The sequence below is a fragment of the Neodiprion fabricii genome, chromosome 5 (assembly GCF_021155785.1).
Source record: "Neodiprion fabricii isolate iyNeoFabr1 chromosome 5, iyNeoFabr1.1, whole genome shotgun sequence".
Lineage (NCBI taxonomy): Eukaryota > Metazoa > Arthropoda > Insecta > Hymenoptera > Diprionidae > Neodiprion > Neodiprion fabricii.
In genome coordinates, this window is record NC_060243.1 from 14,881,174 (window position 1) to 14,897,594 (window position 16,421).

The 16,421-nt window shown below is 41.3% G+C and overlaps 1 protein-coding gene across 1 annotated transcript; it reads left to right on the forward strand.

Annotated features, from left to right (window-relative positions):
• The first annotated feature begins 11,164 nt into the window (after window positions 1-11,164).
• Window positions 11,165-13,597, forward strand: LOC124182985. Its single transcript, XM_046570882.1, has 5 exons — window positions 11,165-11,431; window positions 11,594-11,764; window positions 12,129-12,403; window positions 12,940-13,099; window positions 13,389-13,597. Exons 2-4 carry the CDS (start codon window positions 11,623-11,625, stop codon window positions 13,048-13,050), a joined length of 528 nt encoding a protein of 175 aa, XP_046426838.1. The 5' UTR covers window positions 11,165-11,431; window positions 11,594-11,622; the 3' UTR covers window positions 13,051-13,099; window positions 13,389-13,597.
• Window positions 13,598-16,421: the final 2,824 nt, after the last annotated feature.

A 16,421-nucleotide genomic window follows, 5' to 3' on the forward strand; every position in this document is an offset into this window, starting at 1 on the left:
ACGATTCTCCTCGTAGGTACTCGGTCGAGAGGGGAAATTCAAAATCGGGTGCCCGAGTCTGTATTTCCTTCGTGATGGCGGTCAGCTGCGTCGCTGTTAACATGCTGAGATCGTAACGTCCTTCTCTAGCCATCGATATCGCGTGCAAGTACCTCTCGCTTGTCTGGATATATTGCTAGATCTTTGCCTCCACCCGGTACACGAAGTTCGCTAAGACGTTCCGGCGCATCGTCATACTCGTCTGGTTGGATAGTTGATTGATTCGTGCGTGCAGCTTATCAACCATGTCTAATTCCATCAGATGTTCTCGATGTAACTACTGGAATCTCGAGTGGGTCACGTGTATTTCCTTGCTGATTATTTCAGTTAGATTGGATTGGTCACTAAACAATCGATCGATCTGAGCATTGATATACGTTGCATCCTCTTCATTCATTGTGCCGAATAGCGATTTGCTGAGCGACCCAATGAAACCTAGCGGCACCGATCGCTTCTTCATAGTTCGGATTCGTAATGGCTTAATTGGCGCCCCGAGTCTGGAGTTGTGAGAAATGGCTTCAAGGTTATCTGCCATTTCTTCAGCGCGCCGCATGAGTCCTTGAAGGTAGTCCAAATTTGTCATTTCACGGCAAGCCTCCCTGGTCGTGACCCGGCAGCATGCCTTGAACGCTTCGTTTAACTGCCTTTCAGCGGGGGGTGAATCCGTAATGAAAGCGTCTATATCCATAAACACGGTGACCCTCCAGTCCACGTGTTGCAGGCGGAGGGGGGCCACCCTCTCGTATTAAATTCCCGGTTGATCTTCCATGGGTGTTATGTGATACGCGTTGTTGCTGCGAAGCTCTGCGGCGGCCAGGGCCGTCGAAGCTAGAAGCACCCACACGCACAACATCGTCGAATTGGTGGACGGTGGCTCATACTCCTACACTGGTTGTTCACGCGTCTCGCTTTCTCACTCCCGCACTCTTCTGCGAACACATGCAGATAACATGTTTACACACGCTTTACTGGTACCTCTCACACTCATACTTGCGCACCCTCATACACATGTTTGCTTTGCTTACGGCAATTACTGCGTAGCTCAGCTGTACATTCCGATATACCTTTTTTATGGTACAACTTCAGCAAACTGGATAGCGGCTTATACCACTGCCAGTTTTACCTTGTCGGCATGCTTCCTTATCCTTTTCCCGTTTTCTGCCTCTAGTATTATATTGCTATGGTCAGTTATTTGGACAATTTCATATGGGCCATGATATTGGGAGTCGAACTTACCCTTACGAGGTTCCTTAAGGACATAGGCAAGGTCGCTCACTTTACCTGGGAAAGGACGGACCTTCTTGTCGTAGTATTTTTTGGTTGTTTCCTTCGCGCGATTTTGATTTTCACCGGCCATTTCGCGTATTTCGGAGAGGCGTTTTATTAGCTCGATAGTATACGGATTATACGTGGATAGTTTTTCGTCCACGGGGAACTGACTCGGTAGCCGAGGCAGCCTCCCGTACACGATTTCGTAAGGGGTGAAATTTGTCGCCTCGTGCACGCTAGTGTTATACGATAATTCCGCGTAAGGCAACAAACGGTCCCAATCGTCGTACGTACCTGCATACTGCTTTATGTATTCCGCTAACAGTATGTGACTTCGTTCGATCGCTCCGTTCGTCTGTGGTCGATAGCCGGAAGTCGTTATTTGATATATGTGAAAGATTTTGGATATTTCGCGTAGTAAATTTCCGGTAAAGGCTGCTCCGCGATCAGTAAGGATCGCACGGGGAGCTCCGAATTGCGCAATTAATCGCCTCGCCATAGCTTCGGCGATCGTAGTCGCTTTTAAATCGGGTATCGGTTCCGCTAAACAATATTTCGATAAGTGGTCTTGCATGGTTAATATGTGCTTATTGCCATGTGGTGTTGTCGGCTACGGACCCACCGTATCGAGTGACACCTTATCAAAAACGTCAGCCGGCGTATCAGTAATGAGCATCGGCTCGCGCGTCTTCGCTCGAACCAATTTACGTTCCTGACAGCCTTTGCAGCTACGAATATAATTATGCACTTCATTTCTCAGCGAAGGCCAATAAAAACGTTCACGGATTTTACGATAGGTCTTGGTTACCCGTCGATGGCCTCCGACAAGGCTCGCATGAAATTCCTCAATTATTTGCGGGTGTTGGTCGTCCGGTGGTCGTCGAATGGTACCGTAGCATATCGTGGTGACTATGTTTGTTTTACCGAGTATCTTGTTTAACCAATCGAGCAGTTTTGTGCGCGGTAGTTCGTCCGTATAGTCGCCCGAGCGTGAAATACGAACCGACTTCACGGCCGCTTGTTGAAGGGCGAATTTAAGATTCTTGAGTCCCTTGTATATGTGCTCGGTGTTTGTTTCGTCGTAGTACCGTTTTTTAATAACAATACTATAAATTTCGTTGGACCCATACGGAGTCACCGCTATTTGTCCGATCGATAAATTCCGGTCTTTAATTGTTTGTCCATCTAACCTGCCTAAGTCAGCGAGTAGTTTTCCCACTGAGGTTGATAGTTCTCCATCCGCAGAGATGAAATGGACTAAATTATCTGGTTTGTACGTTAGACATTCTCGCGAGCTAATTATCGTACTTGTTTTTGCTATAGGTTTTTCTTGGTCAGGTTCCTCTTCACTGGAGGAGTCCAGTGAGGACGACATGATTGGGGACGAACTCGTGTCTTTCGATCCCATTATGATAGGGTCATCAGAGAAAGTTATGAATTTGCTTTTATTACCGGTGGACTTTTCGGAAGGTGTAGCACGTGGTAGCGCACGTGCTCGGTATGGTGTAGACTTTGCAGCCGGGGCCGCATCGTTGCTGGGCAATGACCATCTCACCGTGAGGCGGGGGGCGGGCAGTAGAAAGGTCCGAGCGGGCTGCGAGGTGTCGGGTTCGCGCTCGAGTCCCACGGCCATACTTGTTTTGGGTCTCACTCTCGCGCTTTCTCGCGGCATACTCTCTCTCTCAGCTGGTTGCTCATCGCTCTCGTCGTCCGCCTCCGTTCCTTCTTCTACCGTGCGTGATGATATCTTCTCCCTCGCACTCAGCCGCCGTACTAATTCCTGGTCCGATGGTGACTTGAACCTACCTCCTAACGCTTTCAAGCGGCTGGCAAGCTCAGCATCTCCGGCGATGTCATCGAAAGGGTCTTGTTCTTGGAGAATCATCCGGGCCTCCTCTTCTACCTCATCCCCCTCCGACAGATGATCAGGCCAGTCAAAATCTGTTTTATCAGGCCTTTTTTTGGGGTCACGGGAGGATTTGGTGTGATGCCGCTCTTCCGAACGCCTTAATGATTCGTTGAATTTGTTAATTGAATCTTCAAGAGTTGCCGTTACCGTCTTTGTACTATCTTCTTCCGATTCCTCCGTGCTTCCATCTGAATCGTTGCTGGGGGCGGTGAGCGCGACCGTGATAGTGGCAGGCCTCTGGTCAGACGTCGCGCTTGCGGATTCCGAAGAAAACACCGGCTCTTGGGGACCTCCGAGGGGCTTGACCTCTACGGGGGGTGGAGACTTCGGTCTTTTCGGAGGAAGTAACTGTAAGGGCAACATACTGCGGTGCAAGCGCTGTATGAGTGGCCCTGAGCTCTCGGGTTCAGATCCGGAGGGTTTCGCGTCGGCGGGAGGTGGGCACCTCGCGGGTCTTGTAACGACCTTCCCGCGCGTGCGTCTCGCCACCGGGCCTGAGCTCTCCGAGCTCCCCTCTCTTCTTTTGGGTACTGTTGGCACCGTGGGCACGCTACGTAGGCGCGAACGTGTGCGCGCCGCTACGATTGATGCGTCGGCCTTGGACGGGCCAGCTGATGTCTCAGGTGTCGACACTTCTGTGCTGGGCGTCGTGCCTTTACGATTTCCGAAAGGTTTCAAAGATAAAGGCAAAACCTGAGCCTTCTGAGGGACGTTCGTCTCTACGTCCGAATCACTTGTAGACGAGAGTTTCTTTAGGTCTACGGGATTACGGGAGAGTGCATCGGCATTTACATTTTCACGCCCTGGCTTATGTTGGAATTCATAATCGTATTTACATAACCTAATTTTCCATCTGTTGAGCCTCTTGCCTGGATCAAGCGTAGAACGCATCTATTTGAGAGGCTCGTGATCGCTTACGAGCTTAAATTTTCTTCCATAGAGATACGTGGAGAAATATTCAATTGAATCGATTATGGCCAGACACTCTTGTTCCGTAGGTCCGTAGTTCTTTTCAGCGTTAGTGAAGATTCTAGAGTGGTACGCGACCGGTAGATCGTGGCCATCGTGAATTTGCGACAATACTGCTCCGAGTGCAAATTCCGAGGCGTCGGTCGTCAAGATAAATTGTTTAGATAGATCGGGATATTGTAAGATCGGTTCTCGACAGAGGGCCTTGCGAAGCCTGCGAAAGCTGTTTTTCTGCTCTCGCTCCCATACGAATGGTTTTCCCTTTTTGAGTAAGTCTGATAAGGGCTTGGATATGGCAGCGAAATCCGGAATAAACCGACGGTAATAATCGGCGAGTCCCAGAAATTGCCGCACGTTTTTCTGCGTCCTTGGGTGCGGAAATTTACACACTGCCTCTAGCTTCTTCGGGTCCATTCGCAACCCGTCGCGGCTAACGATATGCCCGAGATACGCGACTTCGCTACGCAAGAACTCACATTTATCCGGTTTGAGGACGAGGTTAGCTTCCTCGAGACGTTGCATGAGACGCCGGATTTTAGTCTTATGCTCCTCGAGAGTTTCCGCAAATACTACAATATCGTCGAGATACACGAACAGTTCTGTCACTTGCAACCCAATCAGCACCCGATCCATCAGGCGCTGAAAGGTCGCGGGCGCGTTTTTGAGACCTACGGGCATGCGAGCGTACTCGTAGTGCCCGTTTATCGTGGAAAACGCTGTCTTTGGACCGTCTCTCCTATCCATCGGGATCTGCTGGAAGCCGCTCGCTAGATCGAATGTCGAAAAGTACGTAGCTTTTCCCAGCTGTTCGAGTATTTCTATCATATTCGGGAGGGGGTACGCGTCGGAAATCGTCTTCTCGTTCAGTTTACGGAAATCGATGACCATGCGCATCCGCGGATTCCCTTGAGAGTCGGTTTTTTTGGGAACTATCCAGACCGGCGAGTTATACGGGGAGCGTGAATGAACAATTATTCCCTCACTTAGCTTTTTCTCAACTTGCCGCTCCAGTTCCGACCGATACACCACAGGAAATCTGTATTGTTTTGCGTTTACCGGGAGCTCGTCCACCGTCGGGATCCGATGGCGAACTTGATCCGCGCATCGCAATCTATCGCCTGGTAGCTTATACATGTGAGGGTATTCCTCGATGAGACTTATAACATGTGCACGCTCTACCTCATTGAGCCTATCTAACCGCAGTGATTTAATTATGGCTTCTACTCGATCCGTCGGCGGAGTAGTCTCTACACCGCTACCGTCGGAGCTTTCGCCGCTCCAATAGCCGTTCTCCCGATATGGCTCGAAATCTTCGAGTTCCTGAGGCTCGATTTCTAATTCGATGTCGTCGAATAGCGTGTTTATTGTTAAGACGTAGCACGATCCTCCCGTAGGAGCAACGATACTTTCTCCGATAAACACACCCGGTTGAGTTTTGATTCGCGGTAAGTATCCCTCCTTCAGATTCGCGTTCTTTAAAGGGATGCTTATTTGCTCACTCGTACGCTCGCGCAGTTTATAACTTCGTTTCTCCGAAGCGATTTTCGCCGCTAACAAGCGCCTTGTAGGTTCTGCGTCGGAAGGAGGTAGGCCTATGAAAGGCTTAGGTCGGATGGGATCGCTTGAGGTAACTAGAGTATTATGGTGAAATGAATTTTCGGCTTTTTCCGCGAAAAAATAAGGTTTACCGATTAATGCGTCGCTTCTCAGCGGCAGGTTTCGTAACACATAAAACTTGGCTGGTTTTTCAGAGATGTGGAGGACAACTGAGCCGAGTGTCGGAATATCCGATTCCTCTAATCCTGTTACCCATATTTTATCGTCAGTGTTTACAATTAAGTCTGGATCGAGGGCATTTAGTTTAATTAAGCTGGCTGATGAACCCGTGTCAAGACAGAATTTTCCCTTCTTGTTACGAAGTTCGGGAGCACTTAGTTCGACTACTGGGCTCTCCTGGTCGGTGGGGGTCCAGAGAACGAGACATCGTTCTCCAGGAACCTCACTGACTGTTGGTGTTCTCGGGGTCGACTCGACTCGCTCACTCCGGTCGGGCCCGCAGGGGAATTTGCCCGGCGAGCCCCAGGACAGTTTAAAGGCTCCCTTTGCGGGGAACGTCCCGGAGGTGACCGTTGCTTTAATGGGCAGCACGGGCAACCCCTGGTTTGTTTACAGCAATATTTATATCCGCAAGGTGTTAACGGACTAGAGTATGACTTTCCCGTGGCAACCTCGCGGTTATCAGACGTTTGCGGGGGTTCAAAAAATCCGGTAGCCGGTTGTGGTGACTGGCTTCGATAAGCAGACGTCGGTTTACCTTCCCAAGCCGTCGGCGACGGAGTTCGGGAGTTATAGCGAGCGTAAAGAACACGCGCCGATTCGTCCTGGCTCGAACCAATTCCTTTCCATCGGCTACTTCGAAGCGCTAGCTTTTCGGCGATTTGGAAGGATGCTTCGAGACTTTCCGGCTCTCGCAAATCTACCGCGGCTCCGATATGGGTAGGCAACCCTTTTATGAACGAACCTAGCGCGATTCGATGTAGCGGGTCCCGGTTCAATTCTGGCGGATCGATGCCAAAATATGACCTGAACGCGCTTCTTCCCCCGCTTAGCAAAATTCGGACTTTATCGTAAAATTGCCCGACGGTTTGATCGCGTTTCATCCGGACCGTCGACAGCGCCTCTGTATAGTAATCGTAAGTATGTCCGCGGGCGAGTCGATTTTTCAACAGTTTCACCAACCCGGCCATGGTCTCGACCTTCTCGCCGTAGATGCAGTTTCGCGCGTCCCCGCGTAATCGCGATATTACTGCGCCGAGGTACTGCGATTCTGCCGCGGCTGGCACGAACATGGACGCGTTCTGGATGTCTTGCAAAAAATCCCGTAACGGCATGTTCTTCCCGTCAAATTCGGGAATGTTCGCGAAATTATTTTGAATAGTCAAATTTTCCACCATAGTGGAGACACTGGCGACCAGGTCGGCCGTCATATCGGTGGCGTCTCTGGCCTGAGCGTGATTTGGCATGTTGGTAAGTCCGGGGGTAGGGAAGGATATCGAAAGGATAAGCGATTCTATTACGTATAGTTCGACTCGCTCGTTTGTTGAAAATAAGAAAAATTCGAAAAATTTTTGTGGTTTTGAATTCCAACTAAAAAAAAATTGAATCCTCGATTCCAATTCCCAAGGAAAATCACCTCTTGTCCCACTTCTGACACCAGTTTAACCTGTCACGTGCGGAGCGGTCTCGCACGCGACGGCTTCAACCCTCTAAGTTCTCACGGAGGTTTATATTTATTTCCTAGGTGGGTTGGGAGGTGAATGTCCTCTACAGGGCGTTCCCTGGGAATAGGTTTGGAAGATTTCAATTTATCGTACCAATGTTTTGATGGAAAGCCAAGTTAAAATGTTTAATAGGTCAAAAACTAAAAAGCAGAGAAGGTTCGAAACAAGGAAGCTTACAATTATTTTGGTCTTATACTACTCACGTTCTCTCCCTCTCTCGCTTCGCAGCTTCGGCTTCGAACTCGCCGAAGTATACACGCCTTCACACACACTTACTCACAGGCTACACAGCTCAATAGAGTTCGTGGCTTAACGCTTGCACTTATTTTATCTTCGTAAGACTTACACCGCGACGCGAGTAACCTTTTACGGCCGTGGGTAGATTAGAGAGTTACGCTCTAATCGTCGGTTTCGGAAAAAGGATTTATAGCTCTATACGTGGTAGCTTCGAAGGAGCCGGGTTCCGCTGATGTCGTTATTCAGACCGCCTCAAGACGGGACTGCCTTCGCTCGCTCGTCCGACACCCCTTGGAACGTCGGGTGGCGAGCGAGTTTTCGCTGAATTTACAATTCGGGGTTTTCGCTAACTACATAATTCCGGAACAAAGGCTCGCCTCGCGACAGTCATCCTCGAAGCGCGTGATTTCGCGTTCGCCTCATCCCGGTGTTGATTACACCCGGGATCCGGCGGGCGCGAAGACGCTGACGTTGCTGGCCGTCCAACTACGCCGTTCCGCTCGGTTACTCCACGAACTGGTTATAATAAAATATTTTATATAGACTAACTAATATGTTTATGCTATGCTTCCTTGCTTCTAGAGATAATAATAATTGACATAATCGGTGATATAGTCCGAATAAATGTGCGGCGCTCGTGACATGTGCATTACAACCAAAAATGAATAGAAATTATGGACATCAATAATTTATTTATCAGTCATTTATAAACATTAAAATTATTTGAAAAATTATTAAGTGTGGATTCTATCAATTATAAGACGAATTAAGGTAATATTGTTCATTTATTAATATCTAATTTTTTTTTCATATTTTATAACATTTTGTCTTTGTTTTGTGAGCAGAATTTTACAAAGCTAAAGGATACAATTATTTGTGACTCAATACTGAAAAATTTCATTTCAAATTTAATAGGTGATAATGACCACCCGAAAGCCTTTCGGTGAATTGTCGAAAAGCCAAAGAAATCGGCGATTAAAAAGAGTCAATAACGGATCACTATTGCAACAAATTCCTTCTCCACTGCTAACGAGGCCCGATGTGAATAGTTTTTCTGATGATAAACAAGATACTGCTGGTTGTACAAGTTTTAATAATTTGATATTGCCAGAAAGTTCCATTGAACGTCAAGATGATATAATTTCTGATGATAATGTGAAAGATGTCGATGTTGGTCCTGTGCAAACTAAAATCATTGATCCTGATACAACAATTGATTTAAGGACTCAAATAGGACAATGGCAATGCCAATATGATATAAGTCAAGCGGCCACCGGATCTCTTTTAAAAATGCTCATCAATGTAAACTCAGTTGATGAATAAAAAAAATTACCTACAGATCCACGTACCCTATTCAATACACCTCAAACTACTGTCATTCGCTCCGTTAAACCTGGGGAATACTTTCACTATGGCTTAGAGCGAAAACTAATTGACCAGTCGAAATCTATTGGAATAGATAAATTTGCGAAAAATATTCTTATAAATGTTCACATCGATGGATTGCCAATTTCAAAAAGCTCAAAAAAGACAGTTATATCCTATTTTAGCTGAAGTATTTCTAATAATTGCTACACTTTTTGTGATTGGAATATATCATGGATTTAATAATCCTGAAAACTGCAATGAATTTCTCGAAGAGTTTATAAACGAATACAAAATTCTGCATTTGACGGGTTTCAAGTATAATTATTGTCAATTTTTTGTGGAAATTAGAGCTGTCATCTGCGATTCTCCAGCTCGTTCTTATGTGACATGTACGAAGGGACATTCAGGTTATTATGGCTGCATCAAATGTATGCAGGAGGGTGATTATCAAAATTATCAAATGAGATTTTTATCGACCGATGCACCGACACGTACAGATGATAATTTTATTAAACGTGTTAATGAAGACCATCGTCTTGGAAAATCAAAATTTGAAGAGACTGAAATTGGTATGGTTTCCCAATTCCCTGTGGAATATAAGCACCTAGTTTGTTTCGGAGTTGCAAAAAAAATTCTAAAATCACGGATCACTGGATTTCGTGTAAATGAAAAAACATTAATGAAATTTAACCATAAAAAAAAACAACAAATTTCAGATGTATTAACTTTAATAAAGAGTTGGATACCGTCAGAATTTGTTCGAAAAACTCGAGAATTAGATGAAATTGATCGATGGAAGGCAACAGAGCTGAGATTATTTTTACTATATGTGGGTTCTATTGGTCTAAAAAATTATTTACCGGAAGAATACATGTATCATTTTAATTGTTTACAATGTGCGATAAGGATTTTATGCGATGAAACTGATTGTATTAACAACAACGCGTGCGCAAGGAGATTATTAAAATATTTTGTTAATGAAAGCGCGGAGTTGTATGGCAAAAATTTCGTGACTTCCAATGTGCATAACTTGGTGCATTTACCTGACGATGTTCTAAAATTTGGTAATTTAGACTCATTTAGTGCATTTTCATTCGAAAGTTACTTATATTTTCTTTAAAAAGTTTTGAAGAAAGGTGACAAACCATTGCAACAATTAAACAAGCGAATTCAAGAACGAGTCAATTGTGGTTTCAAACAAACTATAAAACAACGTTTGACTAAGCCTGAAGTAAGTAATTTTAATTTCAAAAAGTCTTAGAGAATTGGAGTTCCTTCACATGATAAAATTGACTATGGAAATTTTACATTCAGTGCTTCCCAAACTTGTGATGAATTCTGTTACACTATTAATCATGACATTGTTCGAATAAACAATATTAATATGAAAAGTAATGAAATCATATTGCAAGGACAAACGTTGACTAACTCTGAGAGCTTAAAAAATTACCCTATTGACTCGAAGTTAATTCATATAGTTAGTGGGAATAAGTGATCAGCTGATACTGAGAATTTTAGAGCAAGTGATATTTTTAAAAAAGCCGTTTGTATACCATGTGATGTATTATAGAATTCTTATTCATCAGAATTCTTATTCATACCATGTGATGATTCATTTTATTTTTTCCCTTTGATTCATTCTTCGAACTGAATGTTATTCTATGATAAAAATATTAATTTTGATTCATTTTATTTCAAAATTTAAAACATTTCGAAGATATATCATTCATTTATTGTAGTTTATTAGTAAATTTAATTTTTGTTATTATATGTTTTGTTCAAAAATATTAATAAACAACAAATTTTTTGAAACGCATCTATTTATCCTACACATTTTATATCGATTATAACAATTGCAACTTCAATTTTCGCGCTGTGCTACAGACATGCCATCTAAGTTTATTTGTAAGTACCAGTATACATCTAAACAGTAAATATCGGTCCATGTGTAATTTCCAGAAGCCAAGAATCTTCAACTACAATTTTTTAACGAACAATTATTAAGGTAAATTTAACGTTTTCTTCATGATTATTAACATTTTATTTTGATAACACATAATAATTAATATTACAATTTTATACTCATCGATATTTCATGTTTTAACACATAGTTTAAAAGAAAAAGAAAAACTAACCTCACATTTAGTTTTATTAATAACTTAATTTTTTTTTAGGATGTATTTCGTTGCTTTTTGTGAGGATTGATGTTAGACGGTAGCGAAAAGTTGGGTAGATGAAGATACAAAACTAATTAAACGGCCTCCTCAAAACGAAAATGCGACAACTGCTTGTAAAAGAAGAATAGACCCCAAGAGTAACTGGCTGCAGATAAAATATACAAGGCTGCTTGGACCATACAGTACACGAACTATTATTGTAGCAAATTAATGTTTATTATGAAAAATTAACTAAGCTACAATCGATGACAGAAAAAATTGTGTAATATTTTAAGCTCGATTTTGAAAGCAAAATTTATTAATTCCCATATTTTTCATCTTAACTTGAAATTTGGTTCTTTTAGAAACCTTTGATACGGCAAGACAAGTAGAAATGGCTGCTGTTCATTTGGCAACAAGTGACGAAACTACCGTTCTGAATATTGATGACAAGGAAAATAATCCATCAAAGCGTACGAGGCAACTACTGTTACGTTATCAAAAATCCGAGGAGTCGAGCGACGATAATGAAGAAGGTGTAGTATTTATTTAGTATATATATTTATAATAATAATTATAAATCAATTAAATCTTGATTGTTTAAAATTTTTAGAGAAAGATAATAACCAAAAAAATAAGAGCCTTCCTGAAAAGAATTTTGACTATAAGTCCAATAAAATCGTTGCCGATTCTGATGATTTGTTAGAAACTCAGCCCTTAGATTATAGTGATTTCTTCGACGGTGAAGAATACAATCATTTAAGAGAACACGAAACGAGCAATAAAAAGATATTGGTGACTAGTATTGAAACCGTTATTAGGTATTTCACAAATCTCATTGATATAGCTGTTTAAAGTTCATCATGCTAAATTTAATAATTATTTTTCTCTTTTATATAGAATTACCCTTTGTTCTTGCTGAAGGTGATAAAAGTTCTCAAGCTCCACAACATATTTTTATTAAGAAAAATAATGGAAGTAATGACGATGCCAAGAACAATAATTCAACTCAACTAGACAATGCTTCCAAAGACAAGATGCCTAATGAGATCATACATCAGAAAAACAGTGAAAAAAAACAGTGGTTACTAACAATAATGCAACTCAGCCTGGTTCTGAGGGACAAAAACAAACTGCTGCCAACCAATTTGATGCGCCAGTTTGTCCCTGCTGTCGTAAGTGCGATTCAATTCTGATATTTTTCTGATAACAATATAGCATTAACTTTTTAATGTTTAGAATTCTAATAGTCTTTTGCTATCAATTAAAATTTTATGCAATTTCTTTTGTTTGGTTTTAAAAATAGTGATGTATCTTTTCTGTTAACAGCTGCATGTCGATCGAAGCTGGATCAAATGTTTCGAAAATTAGACACCATACTTATTTATGGTCCTAAATTCTAATGTAACTTCAAACTGTATACAGACGTCTTCAACCTCTGTTCTCAATGTTTTGCCTGAATTTACTCTGAAGAATACTGAATCATTGACGCAATTCAATCAAACCTTACTGAATAATAAAGAAGCACATGCACAATACGTAAGAACATTTAAGCTCAATTTTTTTGGTTGATTTATTTCTGGGTTTTCTTTTGTTTTACAGAAACGTTTTTTTAATTTTATTTTAATCCTGATAAATAGTTCAACCACATTTGTAATTCTTCATTAATCTCCTCCAATTAATGCAACATTGTGTCAAATTATTTTTTCAGACAAAACTTATTGAACTTAGAAAAGTAGCTGATGGAAAAAAACACGTCCGGGACGTATTAGCATTTATTTTAGATAATAACTTCAGTTGTAAACTGTCCTGGAGCGGTTAAAAAAAAACTATATCCCTGAAGGAGATGAATTTCGTGAACATTCTGACAAGTAAGATTATTATCTTCATTTATGCCTGATTCTAAATTATTTAAAATATTGTTTTAAACTTTTTATGAAATCATGATTTCTAATCTCAAATTCATCACAATTATGGGTGTAGAAGTTGTCGATAATTTAATGTAAATGATATGTATTCAGAAAATTTTATACCATTAGTTTGCACTAAACTTGTAGTAAATAATGTTTAGGACTACTTAGCGTCAAAAAATTTCTTTCTTAGTATTTTTCTTTTTTGAAAAAAATCGTATATTAAAATAATAATTTTTTATACTTTTAGGCACTATCATTAAGTGTAATCCACGGTGCACATTAGCAGAACTTAATGACGCAATAAAAAATTGGCTTCAACATGCCAGTGATCGGGTTAAGTATACGAATGAGAAACACCAAGCACTGAACAAAGAGTAACATAATGAAACTATTTAACTATTTTCTTCTTTCTTTTCTCTCAATTAAACAAATAATTTATTTCTTTTGCTTTATGTACTGTCCATAAATATATAAAAACTTGTTTTATTTTAATAAAATGATATTACTTCTATATAATACAATAACTATGTATGGTTTATATATAATATTTACCATTTTATTCATATCATTTTGTACTTATACTCAATTTCAATAAATATTCTTGTATTTAATAATGAAAAAAATTTTTTTTATACCTACAATAAAATATTCCAGTTCTGAAATAAGAAGTCTTAATGTAATCATATTTCAGACATCAAAAAAATGAATTGTTCAAGAGTTCATTATTGAGAACGCAGAAAAATGAATTCTCAGGGGAGCCATTTTTATGAATCATAAACATAAGTTCATAAAGAATTCTTATTTATGAAGTCAGTAAGAAGAATTCTTTGACAGCTCTTTTTTAAGAAGTCTTAATTTATTCATAAAGCGGCGCATACGACGTCTTAGGAACTTCTAAAACAGTTCATTCTGATGATTATTGTGACGTCCAAGCCATAAAAAAGAACTGTTCCTACATTCTTCCAGAAGTCATATTGTAATCTGGGCTGTCTGTGGCCTTGATTCGATAGACAGAGATCTGTCTGAAAGGGGGCGTCCATTAATAACGTGAGGTAGTTTTGAGAATTTTTTGACCCCCCTTCCCCCCTTGGTGAGATATTGTAAGATTTTTCTCGACCCCCTCCCCCCTGCACCAATCTCACGTGAGATTTTCCAAGATATCTATTTTGGGTATAAAAGCGTTGAATTTATTAAAAAAAAAAAAAAACACAATTTGCTTAATTATTTTTATTTAAGACTAGTATTGCATGAGAATATTGCTGTGATCTTGAATCACAGTGATAAAATTAGATAATAAATAATTAAACGAAAATTAATAAAATATTCATTCTAATTCAGTCCATGGAGACTCGTGCACGGTCTCAACAGTGACTATTGGAACCAACATATCCAAGTGATTTTCAATGAAATCATCTGCTCCTTCAACTTCGCTCTGATTTAGCCACTCTAAGCCGTTGTCGCTTGCACACAGAAGCTCATTTAAATGTATTTATAATTCACATTAAGTTAGTGTACGATTTTTAAAATAACAGAAAATTTTAAAATACTGAACTATTGCGAAACAGAAATGAAAGAAAGAAAAAAAGGATTCAACCTACCTTATAAAGGAACGCTAAAGTATTTCGAACCTTTCTCTCCGCCGCTTCTCTCAGAAGCTCGTTGATCTCATGTTGAACGTGCTGAACCAAATCTTCTTTCTTCGGAAAATTATGTTTTGCTGTGTTCCATAACTTTACCACCTGTTCCTGACAGCGCTTTTTTGTCTTTAAGACGTGTCTTTTGACGTGAGCATTATAATAATCTTGAAAACTCATTTTAAATTAATAAAAACGTCGGCTGAATTGTGTCAGATTTTGCCATATTTTATTCAAGACACGTTGTTTACTTTCATCTAGCTTTGGTTTAACTTAATTATAACGCAGTTTCACACCGTTTTCTGTTAGAAAAAATTTCGTGACATTTGCCAAGACCCCCCCTCTCCCCCAAGTGAGATGTAGTCAGATTCGGTTCGATCCCCTCCCCCCCCTAAACACCTCACGTAATTAATGGACGCCCCCAAAGAGGCTGGCCCTCAGGAGAATTCACCACGTCTTTCTGAGACGTTGCACGCGACTGTCTTAGCTCGTTAGTTTCAGTGTTCACTTTGTTTTCGTCAGATCGTCTGACTGAATCAACAAGATGGCCGTTAATGGCACTCGTGGTTATCGCTTCCTACATGCGAAATTTACGAGCCCGAACGCACGAGCATGTCTCCCACAAACGAGTACATGTCGCCGGAAAATTTTTGAGAACCCACCGAAACATAACAGTTCATTTTTTACCTACCTTTTATTCGGTTGTGTTGTTTTTTGCGTTCGATTTCTTTCTCTAACCTCCGCAGTCTCTTCGTTATTTCTTCTCCACCAGAATCTCTTTCCCCGCTTCGCTTTTTGTCTTTCCCCATTTCCGAAAAATCAAATAACAATTACACTTAATTAACGTATGTATGGATGTAATATTTATTGCTCCCCTTGGGGTTACAAGGACTTCCCTTTTCCTCTTCCTTTACAATATTTTTACATGTTTTCTTAACCTATTCTTACCCTATTCTTACTTCCTACCTTATCCTTACTTAATTTCTAATTGCCTGTGCCCTGTGCCGTTGCCTTGCCATTCCCTTACTTTCCCTCTTATCCTTTTCTTATTCTTTATCCTTATCTTTACTTAACCTTATCCTATTTTACCTTATTCTATTTCCTATTCGTCCTTATCCTAATCGACTTCCATTTCCCATTCATCTCTCACTCTTTCATTCTCTTGTACATCCCTGATCCTTTCCAGTTCTCTCATCCAGACTTCTCCCACCCCCTCCTCACCTAACATCTCCCTCACCACCTCCTGCCAGCTTTCCCCCCTTCTACCCCAGCCCACGCACCTTTCCCATACGTGCTCCCATGTTTCCTCCTCCCCCCCGCACATTCTACACCTTCTCTTTTCCTCTTCTTCCCAGTACCTTGCCTCCTTCATCTCGCTTCCTAATCTAAATCTTGCCACCCTTGTCCACCTGCTTTCCCCCCCATCCCTTTCCCAGATACCCTGATATCCCTTCTCCTTTCACTAGCCTGTACCATCTGTTGTACCTCGGTTCCCTTATTTTCTCCCACCTCTCTTTTCTCTGTTCTTCCCTCTCTCTCTCCTCTATTTCCCTAAACTCCATCTCGCCCCTCTCCCTTCTCGCGACTACCTCTCTACTCTCTGCTCCCCTTTCCGCAAAGAAACTTTCCCTTTCTCTTTCCCATCT